General features: G+C 35.2%; 1 protein-coding gene across 2 annotated transcripts in view; it reads right to left on the bottom strand.

The window, feature by feature from the left end:
• Positions 1-1662: 1662 nt before the first annotated feature.
• LOC135077483 (methanethiol oxidase) overlaps positions 1663-16363 on the bottom strand; it is a 31056-nt gene continuing 16355 nt past the window's right edge. For both annotated transcript variants that reach the window (XM_063972036.1, XM_063972037.1), the window contains exons 4-11: positions 13296-13455; positions 13110-13221; positions 12287-12484; positions 11723-11820; positions 10805-10977; positions 7644-7793; positions 2464-2582; positions 1663-2139 (exon numbers count right to left, since the gene is read on the bottom strand). In XM_063972036.1, coding sequence (XP_063828106.1) covers positions 2094-2139; positions 2464-2582; positions 7644-7793; positions 10805-10977; positions 11723-11820; positions 12287-12484; positions 13110-13221; positions 13296-13455 — 1056 coding nt within the window. In that variant the 3' untranslated portion in view covers positions 1663-2093. The remainder of the gene's footprint in view (positions 2140-2463; positions 2583-7643; positions 7794-10804; positions 10978-11722; positions 11821-12286; positions 12485-13109; positions 13222-13295; positions 13456-16363) is intronic.

Raw genomic sequence — 16363 nt, forward strand, 5'->3', positions numbered from 1 at the left:
CCACAGAACACTTACTTGAATTACTGTCCGTAGAATATTATTTTGTCTCGTCGCCTTAGGACTCGTCCGTCTTAAGACACACCACATCTTTATACATTCAGAGACTAGCGAGGATTCTTAAAATAAAATAATTTACTTAGAACACAAAACTCCTATCTTCTTTTAATCTTAATAACTTCCTGAAACCTTTTAACTGCCGCACATAAAAAACTTAAGCACAATAAAACAGCAAACGAAGCTATTCTTTAACAACCACCCTGTATCGACGTGAAAGATTTGCGACCAAGAAGCTGCGCCTAAAGAGGTTTACGTAAAGTCCGACTGCGCTCCTGGGACTGGCAAATAGAACAGGTTATTTATTTTATGGCCATGAATGGTACCTATTGTGCCAGTTTACATACTATCGCCCCAGTGAGTTGATGCTGAATTTATGGGTAATCGCATCGATTTAAGACGTATATAGGGTGGCAAACTAACTTGTTTAAGATACTGTGTTGCAGTGTGTTATTGTCACCACGATTACCACCTAACCAAGAGCACTTATTTTTTATGATATCTAAATACTCATATTGACAATGGTGATGAAATGTATCATTTATCACTCTTCTATACCAACTAGGTAATTTATTTAGAGAAATAGTTTCAAGTTTTAAACTCAATTAAAAGGTAGCCCGTAGTTTTAGTAAAATTAATTCATACAAAGTTTCTAGTGAATGTACTAAAGTAAACGAAACAGAATATTTTGGGCGAGTCCAACTAACGAGAGTCAAAATAATTAGATTGAAAGTTGTTTAATTTGGCCCACGCTTTCCTACAATTTGCCTGTCCCTGTACTCCTGAATTTCACACGTTATTTTAAGCGAAATGTGTTCATTAAGGGCCACAGCACACATGCTAGCATCGGCGATCGGCAATTTACAAGCTTGATTTAGCTTTAGCGGCTTTTTAGAAGCTGAATGCAGCGACCACACATATCTACTTAAAACGCCAAACGCGTCGTTTAAGTTGCTTTTCGGAAGCTCGACGCAGCGACAGCAGTCGCTAAAACACTCGATTCAGATTTTTTTTATGCAGGACAAGGCAGGTATTTGACCGCAATCGCACCTGGTGTTAAGTGAGATGCAGTCTAGGATGGTACATATCTGCCCTGTAAGTGCCTATTCACTCTGGCAGCGTATTCTAGTCCCTAGCTGTTCGCATTATAAAAGAGTCGTCGAAACGCTTAGTGCAAGCTGGTGGAATGATACCGTGTCCCAATGCATGAAGTCGCTAAATTGCTATGCTAAATCAATACAGCCGCTAAAATGCGCGATTCCGATACCGTGTCCGGATGCATGTAGTCGTGAAACCGCGATGCTACATCGATATTTATTGGAACATAACGAACATACTACATCACTGGTAACACAAGCAAACTTGGCGGTGCACTGTGGCAAACGAGGCGAAGAAGATCGGCAGGACTTGGAGCGAGATCCAACGCGAAGCTCAAGACCGAACGCGATGGAGGACTGTTGTGGACGTCCTCTGCCCCATCTAGGGGACATAGGACATTAAGTCAAGACATCGATATAGTCGCAAAATCGCCGATGCTAAAAGTTGCATGTCTGCTGTGGCCCTTACAATTATCGTTGCATTCAGGGAAATGATAAATAATAAAACCACTTTTGTAAAATGTCCGAAATTCGTTAGTTTAATGGCTCAGTAGTTTATTGTGCTGATTTATTTACACGGTAATGCGAAAGTAATTTATTTGTATACGCGAACAGTTGCGGCTCTTTCGATAATTTACTAGGCGTTTATTGAATTGATATTTAATTTTTATATACCTACTAAATACAGCTTGTACAAAAATGAAATTACTTTTACGTTTAATTATAGCTTATTTTAGAGGATACGTTATAAATTTTAAAACGACTGCTGATAAGTAAAAAAATATTGGCACACGCATTGAATTTGTCTCAGTGGGCCTACTCCAGAGCGCGAATTCTGTATTTTCACTTTTTCTTTCTCACTCTTTTCACCTCTGAATAAAAGAGAAGGATAGATTGACAATACAGATATCGTCTCATGGAGGAGTCCCACGGATTTTGAACTTAGTTAGCTAGCCATATGTCTGACGTGCAGTCTCCTCCAGGGTATCTGAAACAACGAGAACTGGTATTAAAGACCTATATCTTATAGGCAAAAAAAAACTGAAGTTCGATTCGCAACTACGATTATAAGTCGATTTTTTTCTATTAAAATATTATGTTCTAAAATATAAACGTCCACTATTAATAAAATTCCTCTGCGAAATTTTCTCGTAAAATATACTTTAAGCTTGCTTCACATCACTTCGAGTGCTTATTCTGGATCAAACATCACTGTAAGTAAATAATCCATTCAAGTGCCCACATTCAATTTAACATGAAGTTTAAAATGACCACTCTGTATAAATTAAATCATTTCAAGTCAATACTTCACCTCATTTCGTGCGGTAGCACCGGACCATCCGGCTCGCCTCCGAAGTGAACCAAAAAGTCAGGGTCCAACTTCATACCGCCGTTCACTGTGTCCACATCCAACTTGACTATCCAGCCACCCTGTATAAACAAATAAGTTTCATAGCTTCGATGATGCAGTCGCAATTTATTTAATGCAATAACGACGAAAGTTAAATTCTGGTTACGATTCCTAGATTCCTAGAGAAAAAAGTAAGGGCTTTTATTTCAATGTTTAATTATTTATGAATGGACTTATGAAAATGTCATTGATAAGTAAGTACAAAAAAGCTAGAATAGTCTTTTATTACGTGAATGTTAAGCGTGAATGTTTTAACATATGCATTTCTTTATTTCTTTTTTTCTATAATAAATATGAAACTTATTAAGTTTTTGAATCAGAACAGAGACACTTTTGCCTGTATCTTTTCTGATGGAAAGCAATGTTAGTCGAAAAGTTGTGGTTGTTGCTGCTATTCTATTTAAAAAAAAAAGAAACATTTCAATTATACGTTTCAATAGGTAACATCTTGTAATGCGTATTTATCCTATCTATGATAGATTCTAATTTCATTTTGACGATAATCCCATCCTAGTAGCGCCGTCAATAAAATTACCAATACATCAAAATGCGATGTATTACATTATTAGATTATCAAGCTTAGCTGGCTTTGTCGATTGCACTGTCGTGTCGCATTTAGTCAATCACGTGTCATTATTAATTGATAATACAGTGTGAGTCACGTTAAAGTGTACATATGAAAATATGTGAAACTAGACCTATTTTTATCGAGAAAAAAGAGGTCAAAAATTTTTTGAGATTTTTTTTTAATTTTTATAGAATTTTTTTTCTTCCAATTACTTCTCGTAAAGAAAACGTAATAACTTTTAAACTAAGAGGTATATCCTGATAAAATAACAACAGTAATAATGCTAAATAACAGGCGATACTAAAAAATAGATAAAATACCCAGAAAATGCCAACAAATAATAGTCTAGTTTCACATATTTTCATATTTTATGTACACTTTAACGTGACTCACACTGTATAACAAATAAGAGATGATGCTTCTTACAAGTAAGATCAACATTAAACACGAAAGTTGCCATTGTGCCATTCATAAAATTAAATATTACGTCACATGAATTTTTTGATTAATGAGATCCATGTAAATATCAAAGGAAAACCTTACCTTCCGAAAACAACTATCAGAAAACTTTGCTTTTCATAACTCTAGTTTTTGGTAAAAAAATTTTTTTCACGATATCAGACTTAGTATTTCATTTTATGAAAGTTAATTTTGTGATTCTGATACAAAGATAGTAGGATTACAGAATGGTAATAGTTTTATGAACATTGTTACAGATCTACAACTACTCGGATGAAGGCGCCTTCAATGACGTTCAAGTAAGTGTTAGTTATAATATTTATTTTTATCGGTATCGCTTTACATTTATGTAACTCTTTGAGCGTCAAATTCATTGATTCCTGTTCTCAAATCGCGTACAACTTGTCTCTAAAATTGCCGTTGTTTTGTTTCACAAATACACGGTTTCCATGAATTATTCAGAAGCAGGTGACGCGGGTCTTGCACAATACTATAAGAGAAATAACTTTGCAAGGGAAAATGTATAAATAAGGGCCGAAGGTTTGATATACGAGGTAATGAGTGTTTATTGCGGTCTACGAGGGACCAAAGTTGGCTCGAATGAAATACTTTGTCTATGGGCCCCGTATTCTTCGGCCGTATAAAGTTTTATCTAGATTGAGGGCGTTTTACTTCGTTTAAGAATATAGTTTGCTAACACAGGGTGTTGGCACTATATTGAAAAGCGAAAAACTGAGTCTAAAACTGCGCGAAAAATTCGTCTGTCCTTACAGTTTTCTTCAATTAATTTTCTCTTATCTAATGCTGCTATCGTCTGCTCGTTTGCCATTCTCCATTTTGTTGGGCTGGGTTGTTATTCCAGGTTACACAGAAGTTGCAGAGGTGGGAACGAGAGGTGGGAATAGTCCCGTACCTACTGAACTCTGCCTACGTTTATACAAATGAATATTTCTCGTTATGAATATTAAATTCTTACAAATCTTCATATTTTCTTTATAAGAGCGCAATAAAATAATGCTACGTAAAATATTTAAGAAGACACAAGGTACCGATTTCGTTGGTGACTTACGACGTCCTCTTGATAAAATATTGTTACTATATGACAACAAATATTCAACATAGCTACATTACAAAAGGAATATTCTGAACAGTTTTATAGATAAAATGTTTGAGTTCTTTGTAACTAAAGGCCTGTCCTTTTTAACCCTTTCACGCATATGGGACACATTTGTCCCCACATAGTTTTCACGATTTACAGTAATACTGGTTAAGTTAAACTATTTGTAGTTTAATATTCTTAAATTTTATTATTACCTTTTATGATTATGCGCTAGAAATAATAAAAAACTTGATTACATGTATAAAAAAATACTGGCACAACATGTGAAAAAAAAATTTGTTAGACGTCAAAATTGAAAATTATTTTTTTATTACTTATAGGCTTTCTGCCACTGTGTTTCTTCCAATTTTACATTCAATGGTAAGTATAATTATAGTTTCATTGCATATTTTCGTTTATCTTCGTACGAGTTAGGAATATTATGTAAAAATCTAATTGGGACACGGGTGTCCCTATATGCGTCAAGGGTAACTTGGTTCTTACTAAGGATATTGTTTGCGTCGTTATAATTTGTATGTTTATATCGATGTTTTATTATAATATTCATACATTTATTTGTAAACTATTTGTCTTCAAATCGACATAAAAAATTTCGCTCAGGAAAGACGAAATTTTGGAAGTCATGAAGTCATGATAACTGACGATAGCGACAATGAGGATGGTTTCCTCCTGGATAAAAGGGCGTCTACTGCTACTCTGCTCCCCTGAGGACTTCCACAACGATCGTTTCTGTGCTGCTCGTATACATGAATGTATACGAGAAGCACAGGAACATGAGGCCTGCCACACTGCGTCTTCCTATCCGTGGGCGCCACTTGAGAAATTTTCTGCCCTCACTTCTGCGAGCTATGTGCCCTACCCACTGCCGCGAAAGTTTGACAATTCTGCGGGCTATGTCTGTTACTTTGGCTCTCCTGCGGATCTCCTCATCAAAATTTGGGTGACTTTGAGCCTTCTCATGAGGCCCATAGTGAAGGAATACGTCTCCGTTCCGTACGCCATCACTGCCAACACACATTGGTCAAAGACTTTCTATCGATGGTCTTGAGACACTGCGGTATTTTTGATAAGAAGATGTCGCGAAGCTTCACGGATGTTGTCCCCCCGAGTAAGATTCAACGATTGTAGTCACGGCACGGCTGAGACCTTGGAAGACCTAGAATCAATGCTCTATGGCCTCAGTAGAGGCTCTCAATAAATGTGATTCAAAATAAATAAGGACAAGACGAAAAAATTATGTCCAATATCCGTGTTACAGCAGTCCTTTGAAGGTTAGAGACTCTACACTCAAAGTTGTTCTTGGAACAAACAGTCAAATTAGGTAGGTCTACTAACTTCAAGAAAGATGTCTATGATGAGAGGAGGATCAAACATACAAATCCGTAAGATAAGACGCTATCTATTTTAAATTTCTTATTATAAATATTAATATTATGCTTATTGATTAAATTTCATTTGTATTTTTAGTTTGGTTTGTATTTATTTTGCAACAAAAGCGTCGAAGTATTTTATTTCAAATATATGAGGCAATGTTTACCTTAACGCATATAGGGACATATGTGTCCCCTACTGAAAAACACTGAAATACAAAGCACTTATATTTTCTGTACTACTTTTATGTTAAATTAGACTAAAATAAATAGATATAACTAAAAAAAAATTATTTTATGGCTTGGATTAGTTATAAGCGTGTAAGGGTTAACAACCGATAGATAGTAGGTAAATGAAAATATTCATTTATTTTAAACACAAAGTGGCCAGACAAGACAGATGATAAAAAACATAAAGAAAGGCGCTGGATGGAGGCTACTATCAACCGATCAATCTGGAAATCATTGGAGGAGGCTTAGATTAATAAAACCTAGATGGATAGTCTTCATACAAACGCTTCGTCAAGAGTGAGGCAAAAATCTTATGTCATTAGTGTCAATTTTGTTGGGGAGTGTAGACAGTGAAGGCGATTTTCCCGAAAGTAGGGAAATTATTAATACGTTTTTAATTATTTTATAATTAACAAAAACAAAACGCATCATATACTTACTTATTTATTGAATTCAAAGTACCTACCTAATTACAATAAGATAAATCGACTTAAAAGTCTCGATTTCATAAAAAAGGAAGTGTATTTGTACGGCGAACAATTGGGAAATAAATTTTCTTGTTACTGGTATCATTCCCGTATTTAATTTTTGAAAGCCAAATTCAAGCAAAATACGCGTCGAATCGTAGTACTTACTTATGAAATGTAACACTGGTCACTTTCTTTCGTTTTTCTGATGTATTTAGACACCCTTTCACAGCACAAACCGTCTTAATTAATTAAAAGTCGTCGGACGTGTTTACCAATTTTTCACTTTGACATTTCATGTGACGTTTACGAGTGAGCCATTCTGGCTTACTAAAATCTGCCTCACCTTTCGTGCACTGACTATCTACCTATCTAGGTTTTATTAATCTAAGGGAGGAGGCCTGTGTTCAGCAGTGGACGTCCTATGGCTGAAATGATGATGATGATGACTGATTCATAGTAGATAAGCCACTTTTTTTTTAATCTTGAACGGGACAAGTCTGATTTTAACCGACTTAAAGTTTTTTTTTTATTTCTCGTATATTCGGAAACTTTATTTAGTGACTTTCGAATTGATATCGGGACTGACGACCGAAAGATTGTCCGATGAAAATGAAGTTATATTTCAAATCAAATAAAATCATTTATTTGCATTACATGTGTGGTTTGACAGTTGTGGTTTAAATGGTAGGGTAGAACATCACATACACCCTGTAATAATGTATGATACAGGGGGTCGAAAATGGCCTGAATTGCTTCGAGAAAAGGATGGTACGGCCGTGCCGCTTTTTTGCTCGACTTGGTGGGGGCACTGCCGTGCCCCCAGATTTTGGAAACTATTGTTTCTTTATAAGAGTTCAACTTACATCCTCCACCATCTTCGAGTAGAACTGCTTGTCCCACGGCGAGAAGAGAGACGATGACACGTAGAGTCGTTTTCCATCAAGTGACAGTTGAAGCATTTGCGGAGCCCCGTATAGTCGCTTGCCTTTTACAATCACTGGTTTTGGCGGCTCCTGTATTTATGAAAGGGGTTAATAAGACGTTTGATAATTTCGATTTGGTTTGGACACATAATTAAAACAGCAACACATGAGTTTAACAAACAGGTTTATCGCTGTAATTGTCAATGTAACGGATTGAATCCTATCACAAAAGAAAATAATAACAAAATTATTTAATTATCTTGTGACAGCAAACAATCCGTCGCCATGACAATTACAGCTCAATTAATTTAATAATACAATAAGGGGAATTATAAAACGAGCGACTAAAAAAAAAATTTGCGACTGATGATGGCATACTGTTTTAATACCTTGAGCGGTATGAATTTGAGTAAGCGAAAAATTTACCAAACTAACGACGAATATTGATCAATAATAAAATCCAGAACGAGCTTACAAAATGTGGGTTTTAATTATTACATTTCAGACATAAAAATACTATCCGGGCGACTAAATTACTAAGTGAGCGACTAGAAATACAGAGAGGGCAACTTTAATATGAAGATACATTAGATTTTTCTAATTGAGGTTTTACTGAACGAATTACAAAAAAAAATTCTAAGCAAAATTTTGTGAGCTGCTTTATTAATGATTATTGGTTACTGATATTATATTTGAGGTCTCATGTTTTTTATTTTGATACGCTTTATTAATGAAAACTACAGATTGTTACAGCGCGCGAATTCGAATGGGGGCGGGGCGACTGTCCCGAAATTTTAACAAAATATGTATGCAAACACGTTTTGGGTCTAGCAATTCGGCTCAAACTAACAACACCGCCACTGGAAGCAAAACTGATACCTATTGGACAAAAAAGAAAACGAGGCCGGCCCGCTAAGTCCAAGCCAGCACTTATCTATCATACAGTGACAATGAGTAGGTAGAGCTCCTCAATCCTCATAGGTACCAATGAACCTTATTAATAAGATTACTTTTTTTTGGGTTGACAGAAGCGACTTATTTTATTTTGTTTTTTTTTTTTGTTGATTCGATTTAAGAAAATTCAAATTTATTTCATTTTTCGTAATATATTGTTTCATTTGATTACCTACCCTTAAATTTTAATGATTTATTTTTTTCGCTACTAGAATAGTGTTCCGTCAAATATTTATTTCATAAGATCATTTTTTATTTAAATGTAGGCTCATAATACGCTGCTCATAATAGTATTTTTCAAAGTAGTTTTTGCATTCGAAACACTTCATTAAAGTTAAAAATACCGCTCAGTATAAAAAAGCATTTGCCAAATATTGAAAAAAATGCAGGACCTAACGTTGACACTCAATCAAATATTAGGTCGCTCAAATATTATGAAGCTTCTCATTTTGTATTTTAAGGAACTCAATTTTTTTTTGCAAGTTGCTGTTCTTTTGATTTTTCGTCACTCGCACTCAGTCGCTCACTTAGTAATTCTTTAGCCCACATTAATTATTTTTGACACTTACAACATAAATTTACAGTCACTCGTTTAAATACTACCCATACAATAATATTTGATGAAATTAGGTGTAAACATTCGACATTGTTTTTGTTTTTATCAACAATGTTTTTGCTATAATGTATGATGGTCTTTTTCTTGTGTAATAGATGTGATTATTATGTAAGTTGATTGTGTATCATGTACGTCACAATCGTTGAAATTCATCTGCGGATTTAATAAAATGTATTTCAAGAAATTGTAAACATTAACTAAGTATAAAGAGTCACGTTTCGGATGCAAAAAATAAGATAACATTCATCATGAGTTCAACGCGATAAACATATTATTTGAGTGCATCAATGTCATTTAAATTTTAAAATACAAGTGATAAGTCCTTGCATTGTTGCTAGCACGATCTTGATAAAGTAAAATAATGAGTTGAAATCATTCTGACAGAAATTAATTGGTGTTAGGTACAATATTGTAACCTTTACGAGGGCTAATATAGTTGGACAATGTAACACTGACGATCTCTGTGCAATCTTTACGTTGCTATTTTATTAATTATGATATTTTCTTAATTAATTATAAGCCTTATAAGGCTGAGTTGCATCACCTAACTTTGACCTTAACTATAACGATAACCGGTGCTTTTTGTATGGAGTTTGACAGATTTTTAACGTTTGTCAAAGTTAAAGTAGATGGTGCAATCCAGCCTTAGTGTCTTGCTCAGCTCACTCATTATGTGTAGGTGCGTTCTGATACAAAATACATCAATGATATTGGGACAACCAATATTATTAACTGGCATAATGAGCCATTGCAAATTATAACTTAGGTATCGTAACGTAGCGTAACGTAAACATTTTTTTAAATCTTTATTTATTTGGGGGCTTTTGTCTATTAGGACACGACAGCCCCATCGAACGCGATCGTTTGTGTTAGCCTAACACTGCTAGAAACAAATGCTTGAACTTTTTCAAACAATTCTTTCTGAAAACAAACACAATAACTGCAAATGGAATGAACAACCAGGAAGGCATTAGAAAGTAATTTGGCGAGAGGGCATGGACTTAAATGAAAAGAATGACACGGCGAAAGTGTAATTGTGTAAAGTCATGAAACATTAATTTGAGGGATTACTGGATCCGAAAATTGGAATTCCACTCCCAGCACTACGGGAATTCTTCTAGAGTAATCTAGGAAAAGGCATCCATTACGAGAAATGATTGCAAGTTATTCTGTCGAAGAAATAAAATGGAGGAAACAGATCTAAGTAAGTCTGCTTTTTGCTCAGTGCAGTTGAGTAAATGATAAGTAGGTAGGTATCCGAATGTACTCAAGACTTAAAACATTTTAAATATTTGCAAAAATGACTAAAATCTCAAGATTAATTCAGCTTATCCCTACACCCATTTTTAAGATATCAAAAGAATTTATAAGGCTGCTTAGCAATTTTCTTGGAAATTCATTTGCTTCTCATAATCATCGTACAATACCTTACCACATCTCTTTTGTGTAGCGATGAAGAATATATTTCCTATTATGTACATTTCCAATTGAATTTTAAAGCATATTTCTAAAGTACAAATTCAATACTCACTCCATCCAACAGCTTGCAGTTCCCATCCACCACTTGGCCACCAAGTGTTAACTGTGCGGTCAACTTCGGGTTTTTCGTATCCGATATATCATACTGTCTCACCTCTCCATGCAGCCAGGTCGAAGTGTACAAATACTTGTCGTCCAAGGACAGTATTATGTCTGACATTAAACCTAGAGGAAAAAGTTAATGGAACTGTCATGTTACCACGAACAAAGGGTAGGAATGAAATGGAGCAAGAAGTGAGGAGACTTCTCACTGTAGTTGGCACCAGGGAATGCATATCACGTAGAACACACGCTTTCGGATAGTATTGCAGCGTTGAATAGTAATTTTCTTGGGGAAGTTGTTAGCAGTTTGTTTGTTTGGACAAACCGTTGTTGCACAATGTTACTACAACAGTGTTTTAGACTTCATTAATAATGAATTTTAAGTTCATATAAGTAATGATCACAACATCTTATCTTCATTCATCTAAGGTGTTAATGTCGTAACGATTTGAATCTGAGACCACGCTTTTAAGCTTAAGTGAGTGAATTTGTCTATTTTTCACCTTGTTCAGTATTTTTTCATCAATACGGACCAACAATGGGAATGTGTTTAATTAAAAGTTTCATCCACGCTACTAACAAATTGTTTGTTTATTCAGAATAATTGAAATAATCAAACTAAACTGAACTAAAAGAGGAACGTAAAAAAGTCATGTAGGTAAGTGTAAATCATTTAACTAATTATGAAAAAAAATACAATAAGATTTTCTTTTTAAAAAGCTCACATAGTAAGAAAATAACGCTACAAAAACTACAGAGAAAAAGCGAGTTTTCTCCGTGATAGCAAATGGCTGAAACTATGTATCAAAATTGTGCCGGCCAAAAGTTAATGTTGGATAAACTAAAGTAAATACAAGAAAAAAGTTACCGTTAAGGTCTTCTACGCCGTCTTTAGTAACCACTTTTTTTGCTGGCACATCGATAACCTTATCTGTTTTCCATTTTCCGTCTGAGGATTTGTAGAACCTAAAAGAAAGTCGAAGTTTTCAGGCTGATCTATTACAGCTTCGTTCTGAGTAATGTCACGTTATTTGGTCCCTTTGAAATTAAGAATGTGCCTATAGTATACTAATATTTCGTTTTTAGATAGCCTTCACCGATTTTAAAGGCAACAAAAATTCACAATTGTCGCTCAGTCCCGATTATAGTGGTAGTGATTTATTTTTTTAATTTATGTGATTAGTTTTAATTGTCACCAGGACAAATCTCTGCGATCTTGTCGCCTATAAATACTCAGCCAGTGAAGGCCAAATTTAATTGTTAGTGGATCACAGCATGCAATTACAATTCAAGGTATGATGTTAAATACACAAATATCTGATTTAAACACTTACACTCGAGTGGCTTAGAACCTGTACAACAGTTCCTCAGTAAACACTGTACCAGACTACAGCTCTACAGAGTCTGTTAGTTAAATCCTTACAAATCTTACCTGTATACATTGGCTTCGACCGCGCACCCTACAAATCCTTCGTCGGCTTTAGGGTTGTGCAGGAATCTGATCTCTAAGGGCGCTGTTCCCTCTTTGCCCAAATCTATAACTTGTTGCAGCTCGCGCGTTGACCATTTGTAAACGTTGAGGCTTGTTCCGTAGCGGTCGGAGTTGCTTACGTCGTCAGGGTGGAAGCCACTGGATGGAAGTAAGATAAGGTTACATTATGAAAGTGGAATTTGAGATTGTAAAGTTTCATGGTAAGAGTCAGTCAAGGGTCGATTATCAAATCATTTTCAACAGTGGCTCGATGTGCTACTGTTTATGTTATTATAACTAATACTCAAGATAAATGGGTAAAAACAAGAATATAATAATTCACAATTAGTATTATTTTACTAATTACGGAGTCGGAGCTATGGAAAATAATTCCTCTAATTATTTCGACGACACTAGGGTCGTGAGCGAGAGGGAAACAAAAGAATATCGTTATTCGCCGATGAAAAAATAAATTAGATTTTCTTAGTGGCCAGGGTCGCGTGGCCAAAGAGGCGGCAGAATAAATGACATTTAAAACATTTGCTGAAAGTGGACAGATAATAGACTCGTATAAAAGTCAAAATACATTTAACATTAGTAACGCCCTATTTGTCTTAATAATGCCCTTGAAAAATGAAACTGGAATTTTACTGTATTTTAATGAAACAAGATGGAAATGGTAATGAAACGAATACAAAGCTACTTTTGACACTTTATGATAAGTTCTGGCTTAAAAATTGTATTTCGTTTAAAATGGAATGACAAAAACCATTAGTTGACTTACGACTTAAAATATTTCGGAGTGCCCCACTCGGATGACACCATGACATCGTGGTACGGCTGATACCAAAAATCGTAACCAAACTTCGCTTTTTTCGGCCCCTTCGTCCACGTCCCTGTAAAAATAAACAATTTAAGAGACTCTACCTACTGTTCCTTTGATCTTCTGTCAAAATGACATTCCATTTACCTGTCACTTCCAATGTCTTGGAGTCGATGAGCACAAAATCACCCTGCCCGTTTTCTTCCTTATCTCCCATCGTTGATATCATGATCTCTCCTGTAGCCAGGCAGTGGGTCGTATGGGGGAAGGTACAGTTGAATGACCTCATCTCCGCTCCATCTATAACCTAGTAATGAGATTTTCGATGCCATGAACAGTTGATAAGGGGGATAGTAGATAGGCGTAACTTTTACTGCGTGATTGTGTACTCGTAGAATTATAAAGTGAGATACGCCCGTATTCACAAACATTACTATGAGGTCTCACAGTACGCGTGGACGCACGGGGAGACGCACGAACCAATCACATAGCTCTATTTAAGAGCCATTTCACAAAAATATTCCGCGCGAATTTAGCTACAAACTGTCAACGCAACGACAAAAGAGTAAAAAGAACGCCGAAATGGACAAAAAAATCTTGAGCCGTGACCGTATTAAGACTTGATATAAGTTATTAATTTTAAGGTAGAATAAGGTATTAAAACATGATAAATTAATTTAAAATTTTAATAGAGTTTATTTAGTCTTTTAAAGATTTTTATACTTATTTCGATTAATAATGAAACACGAATAGGTATAATATGTAAAATATATTATAATAAGTACAAAATAAAGACAGTCACACAGTGAAAAAAAATCTGCCCCCTTGCAGCTCCATCATCGGACCCTGGATATCATTTACCTAGACGAAGTATTCGTCAAGGCGAATTACACAAGCCCAAACTCCATAGGGTTCTATTGTTTTGTTATGGAGTTGCAATGGAGGTGGCCATTGCAACTCCTCCAGATCCATTATCAGACAGAGCTAAGAAATAAATAAATATTATTATTATTTAACAAATAACTAAAATAAATTCATCTTACTATCTTTCTTCTTACAAGTCTTACTAATATTATAAATACGAAAGTTTGTATGGATGTTTCGATGTTTGTTACTCTTTCACGCAAAAACTACTGAACAAATTTTGATGAAGCTTTACAGTACAGTACAGCAGTACTAGGCAGTTTGTGTTCAACTATCACTCGGGTCGGACGTTCCTATCGCAAGACCGTTGGTTCACTCAGTTCCGATACGACTCTAGTGCTGTGTGTAATTATTCTCGTGAATACACTAAGTTTATTAATTTCTATGAGTGGATTTCATTTTGCCTGAGAACTACGTCATGAACCCTTAACCAGAAGACCCTGTCGCCAGCGACAGCTATGCTCATCCATCCCTGGCGTCGACCAGAATAACAATATATTTATGACGATCTGTAGCAAACTAAATTTCACGCGAGTAAAGCCGCGGGCAATACTACATATTCCATACTAGCTTTTTGCCCGCGACTTTTTCCGCGAAGAAGTGGAAACTGGTTCTAATAAAACTAAATTATTCTAAGAAATTATTAATTTTGTTATATGATAATATTTTTTAATATAAAACCTACAAATTATTAGGTATGTTTAAATATCTGAATACTTACAAAATTATGATATCTTTCTACAACAAAATTGAAACATTTCCTTCGGGTGCTAAAATCACCAGGCTATTGTGTGCACACTCTGGAGCATACAACTTACAACTGGCCATCGGAGAAGCATAGATTTCCCTTAAGTCTACTCCCGCTACCACATGGAACTCCGCTAAAACTCGTGAGCCAACACTTGTTTTTGTATCGAAAATTAGTATGAGCAGCGCACGCGGTTGCCCGTTGCAGGCTCTATGCAACCACGCTATTTTAAACCGTGGCCCTAAGCATGAGATGGGAAACTGCACTCTCTAGAATTCTCTTGAATTTGATGGTGTTAGGGGAATTCTAGGAATGAATACAGACTTTCCAATGGAATCTCCTCATCAATATTGAAACATTGCAACTTGCAATGCAATGTTTCGTTTTCATTTGTTGCATTATTGACTATTTCTTGATTTTTCAAACACGTGTCAAAATAAAAAAAATAATTTAAATCAAAAGCACTAAGGAATATTTAATTGATATCAACTTCGAAGCAAGCACAGATCACAGAAACTAAAGGGAAATGTGATAAGGGGGCGGAGCCGGTGTCGCAACAATATGCCCAAAAACAGAACATATTGCTTGTGATAGCAATGATGACAGCAGCGACGTTATAATGTAAACAGTTTACATTGCTTGCATACTACTAAAGATTATTCGAACGTTGAATACTGATACCGCAGTGGATAATGAGCACATATTTTGATTTCTTTGACACTGAGTTTCGAACTCAGCGCATTACTTAGCATCTTTCTATATCTCTATGGAAGCAAGTTATCTTCAAAATAACATTCTACACCTTTTTAACCAAATACGAAGCACGTCATCTATCAATAGGGAATATATTTTAGAAGTTAATAAATTATGCATAAAATAACACTTTAGTTAAATCATAGAATTTCTAAAAACTAGTACTGAAATCGTACTGGAAACAATAAAAAAATATTAATATGTTATCTAATTTATTTATTAAACGACCAATTATCGAAGATTTTGGAGTAAAGTTTTTGAAAATATTTTATAGCCAACATAGGAAACATTTAGTGAAAGAATTCCTTTTCGGAGCCTATTGCCTTCAAACAAACAAATAATCAAATCTTTCCTCTTTTATTACTATTGATTTAACAACAAAACTTCCCTCTCGAAACAAAACGGTTCTTTTTCTTCTTCACGAAACAAAACTCAAAGCGGATAAATAAATAAACAAATCTTTGGACAATTTCACAATGCCATCTAGTCCCAAAATAAGCAACTAATATGCTTGTGTTAAGGGTGCTAGCTTAATGGATATACTATGTACTTACAACCTTTTTTATAATTTATTTATTAAATTAAATTCATACATAAATACATAGTTACTCCCAGTCCCGTCAAAGAAATTAAATTTCATCATTTCAATTTCTGCTCGGCCGGGAATCGAACCCGGGACCTCTCGGCATATTAGTCCGTTTCGAACCACCAAACGGCCGACTCAAAACGGACCTCCCGGCATAGTATCAAAAGTATTTGGTCGCCGTATAAATCTCCGCTTCATGACACG

Source organism: Ostrinia nubilalis, chromosome 13 (assembly GCF_963855985.1).
Source record: "Ostrinia nubilalis chromosome 13, ilOstNubi1.1, whole genome shotgun sequence".
In the NCBI taxonomy this organism is placed as follows: domain Eukaryota; kingdom Metazoa; phylum Arthropoda; class Insecta; order Lepidoptera; family Crambidae; genus Ostrinia; species Ostrinia nubilalis.